This window comes from Prunus mume, linkage group LG2 (genome assembly GCF_029339155.1).
Source record: "Prunus mume cultivar Tortuosa linkage group LG2, ASM2933915v1, whole genome shotgun sequence".
Taxonomy (NCBI): Eukaryota; Viridiplantae; Streptophyta; class Magnoliopsida; order Rosales; family Rosaceae; genus Prunus; species Prunus mume.
In genome coordinates this window covers 4,439,862-4,453,574 of record NC_142699.1, presented here as the reverse complement: position 1 = coordinate 4,453,574, position 13,713 = coordinate 4,439,862, and the positions used below count along the sequence as shown (strand labels likewise).

At 35.9% G+C, this 13,713-nt stretch overlaps 2 protein-coding genes across 2 annotated transcripts; both read right to left on the bottom strand.

The window, feature by feature from the left end:
• Window positions 1-301: 301 nt before the first annotated feature.
• LOC103319468 (kinesin-like protein KIN-14R) lies at window positions 302-7,073 on the bottom strand. The gene is made up of 19 exons (XM_089044843.1): window positions 6,813-7,073; window positions 6,141-6,439; window positions 5,841-6,012; window positions 5,672-5,742; window positions 5,404-5,587; window positions 5,123-5,232; window positions 4,932-5,031; window positions 4,776-4,862; window positions 4,471-4,647; window positions 4,052-4,325; window positions 3,720-3,881; window positions 3,362-3,577; window positions 3,244-3,281; window positions 2,767-2,930; window positions 2,396-2,647; window positions 2,237-2,302; window positions 1,733-1,807; window positions 1,146-1,214; window positions 302-1,055 (listed from the first exon to the last, which is right to left on the bottom strand). The coding sequence occupies exons 1-19, from the start codon at window positions 7,009-7,011 to the stop codon at window positions 594-596; spliced, it is 3,177 nt and encodes a 1,058-aa protein (XP_088900969.1). The 5' UTR covers window positions 7,012-7,073; the 3' UTR covers window positions 302-593.
• Window positions 7,074-9,803: 2,730 nt separating this feature from the next.
• Window positions 9,804-13,037, bottom strand: LOC103319467 (uncharacterized). The gene is made up of 5 exons (XM_016791867.2): window positions 12,806-13,037; window positions 12,572-12,598; window positions 12,305-12,427; window positions 11,508-11,763; window positions 9,804-11,024 (listed from the first exon to the last, which is right to left on the bottom strand). The coding sequence occupies exons 1-5, from the start codon at window positions 12,862-12,864 to the stop codon at window positions 10,119-10,121; spliced, it is 1,371 nt and encodes a 456-aa protein (XP_016647353.2). The 5' UTR covers window positions 12,865-13,037; the 3' UTR covers window positions 9,804-10,118.
• Window positions 13,038-13,713: the final 676 nt, after the last annotated feature.

The window sequence follows — 13,713 nt, the reverse complement described above, 5'->3', positions numbered from 1 at the left end:
AAAGTTACAAACCGTATTCTTTATTTTAACGTGGTGCAAAATGCAACTTTATTGTTGCTCTTGCTTCTCTGTTTTATTTGGTCACAAATTTTGACGTCATTTAAAAACCTAAAACCCAAGGAATTTGGCACAATCTAAGTGATTATATATTTATTCATCAGACAATTTCATATTTCACCCTATCCATGGCTTGTTTACATAATACCTCTTCTGAAGAAATCATATTCCCTTTTTATATGGTCGAAATCACTCGTATTTAATTATTATGAGCAACAGAAAATAAAAACAAAAACTCCCGTGCTAGGTTCAACGTGCAAATTGTTACTTCTGAAAAGTTGGGACTGCTCTTGTAGGAAGCATTTCTAGTAAGGGTCTCTGAAAGTGCAGCTTCCAAAAAACGCTTTTGTGACCCAGACATGCCCTTAATAGTATGTTTAATACTCAGACTTACATCCTCTAGTCTCATATTTACTGCTCATACATATACAAAAGGTCCAAAACATTTGGAGGATATAATAATTTTTCTATGATAAAAGTGGATGAAGTACAGACGAAAACTGATGTGCTAGTAACACGTTGAGGATGCTCTTGCTCTATCTTAACCAGATCCTCGACTGTTTCACAGCTGGAACCTTATCTTTATAGTTTTTGTTGTTAGGGCCTGCTTTCTGAGCAGAAGTTGATGGTTTTATGCTTCTTGTGATCCTGGCCAACGCTTTTTGGTCACCTGACATTTCTGTCCTTGATTCAGCTGACATCTTCCTATCAACCAAAGTAGCTGGAAACATGAGATTCTCGTTCCCTTTGCTTTGCAACTCCCTTCTTCTCCTTAATGCACGAAGGGAGTCGGTTCCCTTGAGTAGGACAGACTCCTGGTTGGTCATTTGGTTGCTGTAGCTCAAGCTCCTTAGCCTCAGTGGATCTATGTCGCTGATAGTGTCACATCTGAACCAGGTTTTTCTTTCCTTCGGGGTGGCTCCTGACTTCTCAGCAGAAAATGTTGATATTGCGTGTCCTTGTTCGTTCCGTCTCCACTTCTCTTCGAGCTCTTTTACCTGAAAACATTTTGGGAGGGAGGGGATTACTAATTAGTATATCTGTCTGTCAATCATTTTTACATGCACAAGGAAACTTGTAGAAAGAACCTTTTGTTGAAGCAACTGAGTTCCTTTGTTGTTTTCCTCCATTATCAGCTTTTTCTCAAGTTCTTGAACCTGCCGCAACAGAAAGCAATAAAGTACAACCGTGGTCAATTTCCATGCAGTAGCATGTAAGACTGCTGTGTTTGTGTGCACAGATGGTTTATATCCTAGAATTATAACATTGAATCTGAGATCTGAACAGAATACCTTCTGTACACTATGGCAATTACATTATTCTATTTCTAATATTTACACATAAATTACCAAAGCCCACTAGTGTCCATTGCATACGCAGCTAGCGAATATCTATATTATGCCTAAGTACCCCATTATAAGTAATTCACTACTAAGAACAGAAGATAAAAACATGGGGCTTATCAATTTACTTGCAAAAAGAATCTAGAGGAGCAAGATAATTTGCTGAATAAACTTCTCAACAAAATTTCAATTTCATTGCACTTATTAGGTCCATTCGAAATTGATAGAGAAAAAGAGGAACAATCAGAGGCCTGGAAGTATCTTTGATAATTTGGATTGTGATATTACATTAAAGAGAGAATGAAAATAGCCTTGAAGTTTAAGACAATTACCTTCTCCTGAACTATAGCCGAATGATGCTCATACTCTTGTGTTCTTTCTTTTAACTTGTTCTCGAGTTCCTTAACCTGTGTAGCATGAACAAGAAGTCAATATTCAACTGTTATTAACAAGGGCCTTAACTTCTAATTCACGTAGATCTGTCGGCAAATTTTCTCTGGTCAAACTCCTACGCTCTTTTATCTGAGATGGAAACTAGTTCTTACGTTGATGATAACCAATAGTTCAGACAGAGCCATAGTTGTTCCTCTGATAAGTGAAGATTACTAAGTAATACGACTCATGTCACTCCCAATAACAGAACCACAGCGAGTGATGGCGGGAATTGATCCGCCTATCCACTTCCCTGGTAGAAATGATGACAGTCATCCCTTCCCACAATATGCAAGTGGAATGAAAGTCACAGAAGTCTGACTCTATATTTGTGCAAGTGACAAGGGTCTTCAAAGAACACAGTTCCATAAAAATTCTAGTTTTAAGTAGATTTCACTACAGACCTTGTTTTGAAGAATCATGGAATCTACATGTTCCTGTTCATTCAGCTTGTCCTCAAGATCTTTGACCTTTGGGAAAATTAGAAGCAAGATGTTAAACCAATATAATTAAACCGTTTATAACAAGAACACGAAGTTAACATAAATCATCTTCCAAGCCACCTTTTTCTGAAGATTCAAGCAGGTTTCACTCTTTCCATTTGCTTCCTCTGAAAGTTTCAACAATTGGTTTTCCAGTCGTCTGCATAGATCTATCTTCACTGCAATGTGGTCTTCAAGTTCATTAATCCTTTCTTGTTGACTTCTAGACAGTTGACACTCCTCTTTTGCTTTACCTTCTAGATTCTGAAAGCTCTCTTCTAATTTTTGTAAAGAATCATCTTTGAATCTCAACTCTTGCTTTAGCTTGTCAAGCTTCAAAACCAAAAAAAGCAAAAAAAATAAGCAACATCAACCATCTGTCAATTGCTGCCTCAGTTGAAAGGTCTCTTCTAATTTTTGTAAACATCATCTTTGGCCTTCCCAGGCCTTACCATTTGTCTCAGCTTTTGAACCTCGCCCATATCTATTTGCTTCCTTGCAGGACCCAACTCCACCCCTCGAACCCGTGTTGCAAAGTTTAGAGAACTTAGAGTCTCACTTAGATCCTGCTCAGAAGGGCTAATTTGGACAAACATAAGAGTTTTAGCATCACCCCCTGTGACATACCAAAATAAAAAAATGCTATTACAAGCTGATCTCTCATACTTAAAAGATATTTTAAAAAAATAAAAACATAAAGAAAGAAAACTAGTAGTTACATTCAAGACCAGGTCATAAAAAATTAATTTCATCATAACGTGAGAAAAAATAACTAATATTTCTGACATATGGTTGTTTCTCACTTCCTTGTTCTAAAGTATAAATAAATAAGGAATTCTACTTTGCCGTGTATAAATGCTTCCTTTTTTCTGATATATTAACAGCTCATTCAAGCAGCAAGCGACATTCAATTTTGTGTTGCTGCTTACCCAAGGAGTCTTGAAGTAGATGCGTGAGCTTGGAATTCCTACAAACACCAACAAGGACATCAGAATATGAGAATCGGATAGACAGGTCTAAATACAAGAAAAATAAAAAAATAAAAACCTGTACGGAATGTGGCTTCTTTTTGTTGCTAAAGCAGAAATAACATCCCCAAGAGCTGAAAGAGATCTATTGATGTTTTGAGCTTCCTTAAGGCGTTCCCCTTGAACTTCAGTTTTTGCTAGCCTCTCACTGCCAGCCAAGTCCACAAGCCAAAGCTTGCTCATGGTGCATTCCCCACTGATCAAATTCTTTGCTTTTACCATGATGCAAAGTATGCTGACAGAAGATAGAACAAAGAACATCACATTATGGTAAGGGAAGTAATATTATAAAGGCCCACACAAGTACACCCTCTGTCTGCAAGGATCAAAATAGATCAGATCAATATATGTGGATAGAAGTACAGGTCAATTCTAACCAATGAGATCGGCTGCTATGTTCATTCACATTGTTTGATCCTACTGCTCTTGCACTGCTTCCAGCTTGCAGAACATTCCAAGCCTCTTTAATGCCCTCAACTTTGGCTTCAACAATTCCAGGTATGTGATGAACACCTTCAGGAGCTTGCCTCATCTCCAACCTAAAACACAAAGAAAATTTCTAGTCTACAAGGCAGTCTGCATATTATATGACCAAACCAAGCCACATCTACACTAAGCTAAGCAATATTTAATGGCTAGCAACAAAACTATTGCAAACCAGGTGAGATTTCTGAGTTGCATGGTAAATTGTAATAGAGTGAAAATTTACCTTTTGGATGTTGGAGAGGTTGCTAGCAAGTCCCTGATTTGCTCATTGTAGACTTCAAGCACACTAACAGATATGTTGTATATGAAAGTTTCTTTCCTTTCGTCAGCAATTTTAAACAACTGTTCCAAGGTCCTATAATTGACCCCTCGGTTAGTATCAGAACCTTCCATTGTGAAAGTCTTTCCTGTCCCCGTTTGCCCATAAGCAAGTATACAAACATTGTAGCCGTCTAACACTGAGATTATCATTGGTGAAGCATCTGCAAATACATCGACTGTAACAGAAAGACAAAACTTCATGTCAATAAATTATCATGTGTAAGATCACTGATCAACCACCGCCCAATAATTCAATAAATTTTTTTATTCCAGGTTAAGTAATTTTTAAGGTAGAAAATTTCCATTGTGATGTATGCATACCTTGATCATCCTTTGGTGTGTAAATTCGGTCAAATCTGAATATCTTCTTAGTGGAGCCACTTGTAAGTATCCCAAGCTCTCCATCTTTAGCCGCATCAAATTGTACAACTGCTGCCTGCCCAGCCAATAGATCCTCTTTCCTGAATGGGCGACACCGACAAAACACTCTAATGTTCCCTGGAATGTAACTTTCAATGTAAGAGCATGAGCCAGTTCAAATCACAAGCTATTGATTGACAAAAAGAAAACATGATTTTTTTTTCAAAAATTCAATGGGAATAAAAGAAACAACGAAAAGATTATGCCTTTTGCCTCCTGAATTTGGTTATAAAGTATCTTCCTCTTTGCCTGCTCCTCACTGAACTTAAGCTTAAGATCATCAGACTGTGCAACTGCAATATGGATAGTGTATTTAGATATATCTATTTTATTTTTTTAAATCAACGGTGATACAAACTTACCCATTGCTTGAACTGCAGATACCATATTGTTCAATTCTGGAATTGCATCAGTGAATTCGTGCACTTCAGAATAGAGCTGAGAATACTCTTGCTTGATGGACTGCAAATGGATCAAGAAATCATTCATTTTCAGTCCACCCAAGATATCACAACATGAATCTGCGGAGAATACATGCAAATAATATACCTACCTTAACTTTTCTTTCTAAATTGTCAGCAACTGCAGTCCACAGCCTCTTATCATGCTCATATTTACCAGAAATATCTCTCAATTTCACTGCAGTTTCTTCTCTAGCTTGATCTGCAAAAGTAGTTTATAATCTGTCTTCGAACGAATAAATGTTTTGAAATTTGATCAGATAGACCAAAGGGGCCTCCTCTCTGATGATACTCAAAGAGAAGGTATTTTCAACACTCAGTTCCGTACCACATAACTGAAATTGTTATTAGTTCTAGTTGGATCTTGCCTTACCTAAACAATGACTTTCATACATTTTGTTATCAAGTTGCATGGTTACGTTCTGCAACTGTTTGTTTGCAGATGTCAGTGACATCCAAGCTTCATGGGATTCATCTGTCTTGACCTGGCACCGGGTCTTCAGCTCCTCTATCTTCTTTTCGTACTTAGCTGTATATTCCAACCTCATATATTTTTCCTGCAATTTTTAATAATTGAAGGCAATATAAACAAAAAGTCAAAGGTTCCAAAGTTCCAAAATTAATTTGAAACTATATCTAACCTGAGCAGATGAAATTTCTATTTCAGCAGTACAGTTGTTACATACAAGACGTCCATGTCCCACCTTTGATGCTTCATTCAAGTCATATGATAGAAGGAATGAGTCTCAAGAGTAAGTTATGTTCAGATATATCTCATATAGTCAACTGAAAATAAAAATATAAAGATACCAGGTAACGTAGCCGCCCGCTTTATACAAATTCCCCCAACAATTGGACTTCCATTAACGCTTACGAACCTTATTGAAATTGCCCCATCCTCCCATACAGAAACTCTAGCATCTACCAACTGTAGTGCCTTATTAGCTCCAACAATAGAATAGATATCAATTCCTGATAGAACCTGTTATTACACAGATTAAAACAGACAATTTTCAGAAATAACGTAATTTATGAAATTATGCCAGAAACTTATCAAATTTGAGGTACCAAAGGAAGATGTTAGAAAAAATTTCAATTGGGTTTACTTGCCTTCTCTTCCTGCATGAGGACATCAAAAACTCTCATTCCTTTCGGACCATTTGTGTATACAATTTCTGCAAAATGAAGATCTACAAAATAATCTCCAGGAGACAGGTTCTCGAACCGGTAAGAGAAATTTCCAAAACGTGCAGATTGATAAATGGATGGTACATCACTTCCGTCAATGGTTTCATCGGTTCTTAGAACATCCCCGCCTTGGAAAAATCTGTCAGGCTCAACTTGAATACCGAGATTTCTATTTTCGTTAAGAGCCTCCCCTCCAGCATTCACAAACAACACAAGGTTATCTGGTTAAAGAGAAGAAAAAAAAACAATGTCAATGCAACCATATGCAATGCGAATTGACAATCTTAATATGACGGAACATACGGTTCTACATCAAGAAAAAATGACCAGCCAAGCATTTAAAAATTCTACCCAACAAATAGAAATAAAAAAAAATGAGAAATGCAAAATTTTAAAAACTTGAATTTTCATACTAACAGACACTGCGGTTCGATAATTGCGCCAAGAATCATAGTCTAATTTCAATTTCTTTCCATCACATAAAACCTATACCTTCAGCTTCCAAGAAATGATCGATTTACTTGTACTTTTTGGTTTCTGTAACTCAATAGAAGAAAACAAAAACTGAAAGAGAATGCTGCAATTGTTACAAACCTGAGCATGTGGAGTGCACAAACCCGGTACGGACCAGTCTTGAACCGGGAACACAGAGGGCCGAGAGGGTCGAATCGTCGTCGTCATTGTCATCGCCATAGTCGAGCTGCTTGGGGTGTTTTTCGGGGCCAAGATCACTGCAAGGGATTGGGGTTTCTGGGAATTCGTGGTGGGAGTTGGTGGACTGTGTCTCTTCCATGAGAGAGGGAATCGAGAGATTCTTGGAGCGAGGGAGCAGAGCAGCTTACTTTCTGATTTTTGCGGTAACTTTTCGTGTCCTTCCTTTTATTGCTTCAAATTTTGAAATTTCGAATTAATTGACCGTTTTTTATTTTTTATTTCGAGTATGCTTCCCTCCTTAAAATTGAAGACATCCTCATAACACTAGTTAAATTTTAAAAGAAAAAAAGTTTAAAGTAATTCAAAAGAAAAAAAATGTATTTGAATGAAGAAATTTATAAATATTAAAAAATTTATAAATAATGGAATTTAAAATGATGGAAATTAATGTTTCATAATTTGTAAAATTTCTTGTTTAGCTTAATAGATTTAAACATGTAATTTAACCTTTATCATCTTGTGGTAGTGGTGGTGTCATCATATGTGATATTTGTGGTGAGATTGCTAGTGGTAGGGTGTGGGTGGTGGAGTGGGGGCGGAGATGGTGGTAGGGTGATGGTGACGAGGATGGTGGGTGGGGGTGGTTGTTAAGGTAAAAAAAAATTGTGCCAATGGGCTAGTTGAGGTTAAAAAAATAAACTCACACCCAAAATTGTTACAATAATGTTAGTACTAGTATAGTGTCAACGTGGTTTAATCTAGGGGTGGTTGCGATTCGGTTATTGCAACTTTTCAATTAAATCATGAACCAACCGATATATTGCGGTATGCTAAAAAGACAAATCGTGAACCGACTAACAAATTGTGGTATATGGTATACCACAAATTTTCGGTATATTGTGATCGATATTTCCACGACACATAACCTTCATTGTCTCACGGCCATCATCATTAATCTCCACTTAAAGATACTTAAAAAAACATTAACAAATACACCAACAATGCTTTAATTACCAAACCCAGAACACTCGTCAAACACATCCAAGTCATGAAAGCAAATGCAAAACCAACTTGCAGCTGCAAATCACAGAGGCTTATTATCACAAAGCGTCCCTAAGGTTTACGAAATTATCATATTGCTTCCTTAATTTTTTTTATTTTTATTTTTGTAATTCGTGGTCCTCAAGGTTAGTATGCATGATCACAAATGGTTCATGCCGTTAGGTTCCATCAAAAACTCCATTAGTTATTATATGTATATCACAAAACATCCTTGAGGTTCTCAAACCTATCACAAATGATCCTTACGAAATTTTTTAATTTTTAAAATTTAAAATTCATAAATTTTTTGTTTTCTTTTTAAATTTTATGAATTATAATTATTTTAAAATATATATTAAATTTTAAATACATGTGACACTATATATTATTGTAGTTGTGGGCTCCATATATGCCACATCAACGAACTAATGAAGTTTTTAAAAAATAATTTAAAATTCATAAAATTTAAAAATGAAAAAAACTAAAGGTTTAGGGTTCATAAATGGTCCTTAAGATTAAAATCCTTCTATAAATGATTTTTTCATTTATAAATAATTTTAAAAAGAAAACCAAAATTTTATGAATTTCAAATTAAAAAATAAAAAAAATTTGTATGGACCACTTGTGATAAGTGTGTAAACCTCAGGGATGTTTTGTGATATATATGTTTGTCATGTCAGCAAACTAACAAAGTTTTTGACAGAACCTAACGGCAGGGACCATTTGTGATTGCACATACTAACCTTGAGGACCATAAGTGAGACAAAAAAATATTAAGGAAGCAATCTGATAGTTTTGTAAACCTTAGAGACGTTTTGTGATAATAAGCCAATCACAAATGTTCAACAAGACAGTAGAAACCAAGCCATTAGATTGATCAAGTCTAAGAGAGAGAGAGAGAGAGAGAGAGAGAGAGAGAGAGAGAGGAGATCAAACTGCTAGGGTTGATTGAAGATAATAAATTCTAGACGTTAGATTCATCTAAAGGGTATTAGTTGATATCAAATAATTATAAATATTTATTTTAATAATTAATTAAATTATATTTGCGATTTGCGGTATACCACAATATTGGATATGCAGAACCGTCACCGGATCCGTATATGGCGGTCGGTTAATATGAAGTACAACCTAGGTCTGTAATTACGATTTTTGACTTTTCGGTCTAAAGTGCCAGCCCTAGTCTAACCCAATGGAAAATTGCATGGACTTAGTGGTCTTAGGTTTGAATCCGGTAATGTGTGTGAGAAACCCCCTCCCTCTCTAGTTTAGGATATCACTTATACTATTAAAAAAAAACTTAAAAAATTAAAAATAAATTTTTTTTAAAAACAGATACTAGTATAGTATCCTGTCGGAAAAATATTAAATTTTGAGTACCATTCTTTTGCAAGCCGCTTTTGTATCAACAAGGTTTAGGCTCATGTCAAATTGTCATGTAGGCACATCAAATTTGCTCGCTAAATTATTGTCATGATACTGAAAAATTGTGAAGGTGAGAATAAGTTTGGTGAATGTAAAGAGTGGTCCAACTTTTAAATCTGCTTTACATTCTTCTATTAAAATCCCATCTTAGAATACCATAATTACTCTTCACACAACTCATGATAAGGTGTTTGTATAAAAGTTCGCTCTATGAAAGACCATTTTAATCTGTAACAGGCCTTTGGCAGATCAATTTCCAAGCAATAAAAATGTAGTCAGATATTTGTCTTCCGGCACAAAAACTTGGTTAGGACTACCTGATGTGCACATCGGAGATTTTAGAAATAACCTGATACAAGGTAATGCAAAGACTGATTGATCTCAAGTGCAGCATTCTCTGAGGACTAGGAATTTAAGGAACCAGTGTGATAAATGTAAACTTCAAAAAAATAGGGATCAGACATCTAGAAAAACAGCAAAGCTGATATAAGGTTGGAGGTAGGAACAATGATACCTGTAAACATCTTGAAATGTACAAGAGAGAGTAAGACACATAACAGACAGCAAATTTTTCCCACTAACATGTCAAAGCTTTCTATTCACATCAGCAGGGTTATAAATTACAAAATTCCATTGGAAAAATGATGTGCAACCCCTCATCTACCACAAAAATTCAGGCCTGAGGTTGTCCAATTTGTACTACTTCCACATCTATCATGTATATAGATTAGACTTACTTCATTTTTCCCGGAACATGATTTTAAGGGGCATAAACCCTAGTCAACATCTAAAATATATCCTGCCTTCGGCATCCTCCTTGATAATGTTACAAAGGTTATCAGGAAAATCCACTGGCCAGAAAACAACATCACTTCCCAAAAGAACCATTTTTGAAAGAAGATCAGCAGCCCTGTTAGTTTCACGCCATGAATGAGATACCTGGTGCTTGTCGAATTTCTTTAGAAGTTCCCAGATATGCTTCAAACAGCTACTAGCCTTTTGACCGTAAGGCCGGTCCCTATTAATGGTCTGCACAACGCTCTCTGAATCAGACTCGACCCATATTACTTTAATCCCAAGACTCAAGGCAAGAACAAGGCCTCTCCATATAGCCCATAGTTCAACCAAAAAAATGTCATCTCCTAGAGCTTTAGAGACAAAAGCACATATTGGCTCACCCTTATAATCACGAAGTAGACCACCATAACCAGCATTTTCTCGGTCTACAGATCCATCTGTATTTAATTTTGTCCATCCGAGCTCCGGCTTTTTCCATATACACGTTCTAATTGGTCTGGCAACTGGGCTTAGAATGCCGCTCCATTTTTCCAGGTTGGCTCTTGCAATTTGGTTTAGATTAAAAATCTTCCCATTTGCTCTTGCCATTTGGTTTAGATTAAAAATCTTTCCATTTGCTCTTGCCATTTGGTTTAGATTAAAAATCATTCCATTTGTTCTCTTCAGCTTTAGGGACGATTCGTATCCACTATTGGGGCCTTGTTTGTAAGTTCTTAGTGCTTCTACTTGGGTCTTATGTTTTTTCCCTCGGAGGTGTTTCTTCAAACATTTTCCACTTGTAGTGCTAATTAGACAAAGAGCACAGGTCCACTCCCTCTGAATTTTCTTTGGACTACTAGGCCAAGTATACTCCCTTCCTTCTGTTTCAGAACTTGACGCAGGTGTTCCCTGAGATAAATGTGCATTAAAGTCCTCATTAAACGCCTACCTGGGCATAGGACATGATTGATCCTAAGATAAAAGATTAGTAAGATAGTATTGTTTATGTTTTTTCTTTCTTTTTTGGGAACAAATGGGCAAAAAGAAGGGAGGCCCTTTTTGTATGATGGCCTCACAAACACATCAGCATGTTGGATTTGATTTTCTTTACTCAATCTTCCATTAGTACATAATCCTAAGTCAATACAATAAATAAGGTTGTTCAACTAGTAAATCATAGCAATGAATACCAAGGTTCAAATGCAGCCAGTCGAGAAGTCAAAGCAGTTGACATGTAAACTATAGAAGCAACAGATTAATTATCTCTTGCAGCCAATAGAAAAATGAAGAATTCAAAGCATTGACACACAAGTATTATCAAGTTCTCACATGCACACGCGACATGAAAAGCTTTTGTGTACAATCATCACAAATATAAGTTTGAAAGCTTACCTTAAATATGACAGCTCCCTCTGACTTTTGTGGTTCGGTCCTGATAACGTTTTTATCAACTACATCAGGATAGTTATCCTCCCCTGAACTGAAACCATTTATCCTTTGTATGGACAGGATGTTCCATTTCCATATAACTGAATTCTCAGAAATATAGGGCCTAATAAAATGTTTGTACAGATAAGAAGCACCACCAAAGTAAGGTAACACCAGCAAGATGGTAATGGCACCCTTTGTGTAGGGCCACACCGGAAGCCTGTCATTGAAAGTGTACATGGCATGGGAATGAGTCAGCAAATTACCACATATGAGCAAGCATACATAGACAATTGATCAATCAAGTTCATGCATAGGATTTGGTAGAGCCCATGTGTAACCAGAAACCCAAATGTGGTTCTCTTTACGATTTCCTCATTTTAACAAAATCATGATAACACGACTGAGCTCCCACTCCCAGGTAAAATCTTTATGGACCAAAACAGAAAGCAGAACTTGAACAGATCACCACAGGAAGGAGGATCAAACTTGAAAATCACTAAGCATCACCAATTTTGCACAGAATTACCTTGGAATCGCTTCCATGAAATTAGAAGGTCTAGTTTCGTAATCAAATATACCATGCATAGTCCATATACCCAAACCCCGTGATGAAAACATTCAAAAACCCGAATATGTACCATAAGAAAATTAACACAAAAATGAGTATATCCAAATAAGAACAAGCTCCTAAAGAACAAAAGAAGCGTGCATGTGAAATGAAATAAGATGAACCCTTTATTATAAAGACCCAAAATTACCAGTAAAAAAGTTTTCCAAGCGCTTCCTCTGAGATTTTGTACAAAGCAAACATAACCCAGTAAGAAAGACATTGCTGATTTCTGGAGTGAGAGTCACTCTCTATAGCCTGAATGGAAGCATACCTGAACCAAAATTCGAAACCAGAAATAGAATCCTCCTCCTCAGTTCCATGGTATTCATAAATTGACAATAAAAAAACAAAAAAATACATAACAAGAGATTCGGCATTTAAGAATTGAAAAAAAAAAGGGAAAAAAGTTACTTACAGGGTATAAACCAAATTAAATGAAGGCCTGCACATCAAAATAAGTTGATTATACATACAAGTAAAGATAGATAGTCAAACTTTTCCATCTACCACTATGCGCATGCAAAACTGAAATAACAAAATGAAAAAGATAACACATGTACAGAATGCAATTGCCCTTGAAAGTTTCTAAATAAAAGAATACAGATTGAATATGCCCCAAAAAAAAATAAGAAAAGATATTTGAACATACCAGGAAAGAACACCCAAGAAGAGTTTTGCTAACACCTGAAGAAAAGCTTCCCAACCCATCACTACAGTGTCTGTTCTCTTTCGTTTTCAGCCTTTGTGTCTTAGCACAGACACAGAATTTACATTAGCCAAGAAGAAATTTTTCCTCTGTCACTAAGCAAAGCAGAGATTTGAACCAAAAAAAAAAAGCAGAGAAGAGAGAGTAGTTTTGGAAAACCAAAAAGGCAACTGGGACCGGGAAGACTAAAAAGTCAAAAAACCAACTACGGTGAAGACCTCCGGGTTAAGACTAAAGACCCTTGGATTTCTTTTTTATTTTTTTCTTTTCTTTTCTTTTCTTGACAAAAAATCTTTTTTGGTCCTTATAGTTTATTAATTTTATCACTAAGGTCCTTATAGTTTCAATCTGATCAATTTTGCATCTGTAGTTTCAATTTCAAGCAATTCAAAAACAATCCCCAAATTTTTGTCAAATTAAAGTGACTTTTTGCCTTAAATCTTTTAGGTTATGACGAATTAAAGCATTACTAAAATCCTAACTCATATTTACATCTTTTTGTCAAATTGTATGTTTGATATATTTAAGAGCTCATATCTCAGCAAATGACCTACTAATATAGTGGTTTGGAGTAATTGCGGCAAGGTTTTAGATTTGTGTTCTAGCATTCATGTTGTGTGTGAATTTTGCATCATTCTCAATAAAAAAAAGGTCAAAAATAAAAAAATAAAAAAAAGAGTTCATATCTCAGTTTCGACCCTAATTCATCTTTATATTCATTTCATCATCCCAGCATTTTCCAGCTTCCAAGTGTGGTTTGGTCTCCATCCACTTTATTTTTCAACTGGTTTGTATATTTACTTTATGGAACACGTAGAATATATTTGTTTGTTTGCATGCATTTCTTTCTT

What these genes read in the sequence shown, in the direction of transcription:
- LOC103319468 (XM_089044843.1), bottom strand. Translation starts at nt 7,011, where the DNA reads ATGGAAGAGACACAGTCCACCAACTCCCACCACGAATTCCCAGAAACC. An exon ending in TAGAAATTTCATCTGCTCAG is followed by an intron (nt 5,588 to 5,671) that starts GTTAGATATAGT and finishes TAAAAATTGCAG; the next exon opens with GAAAAATATATGAGGTTGGA. An exon ending in TCTACTTCAAGACTCCTTGG is followed by an intron (nt 2,931 to 3,243) that starts GTAAGCAGCAAC and finishes GGTATGTCACAG; the next exon opens with GGGGTGATGCTAAAACTCTT.
- LOC103319467 (XM_016791867.2), bottom strand. Translation starts at nt 12,864, where the DNA reads ATGGGTTGGGAAGCTTTTCTTCAGGTGTTAGCAAAACTCTTCTTGGGT. An exon ending in TTCTTGGGTGTTCTTTCCTG is followed by an intron (nt 12,599 to 12,805) that starts GTATGTTCAAAT and finishes TTTGATGTGCAG; the next exon opens with GCCTTCATTTAATTTGGTTT. An exon ending in CTTGGAAAACTTTTTTACTG is followed by an intron (nt 11,764 to 12,304) that starts GTAATTTTGGGT and finishes TTTCAATGACAG; the next exon opens with GCTTCCGGTGTGGCCCTACA.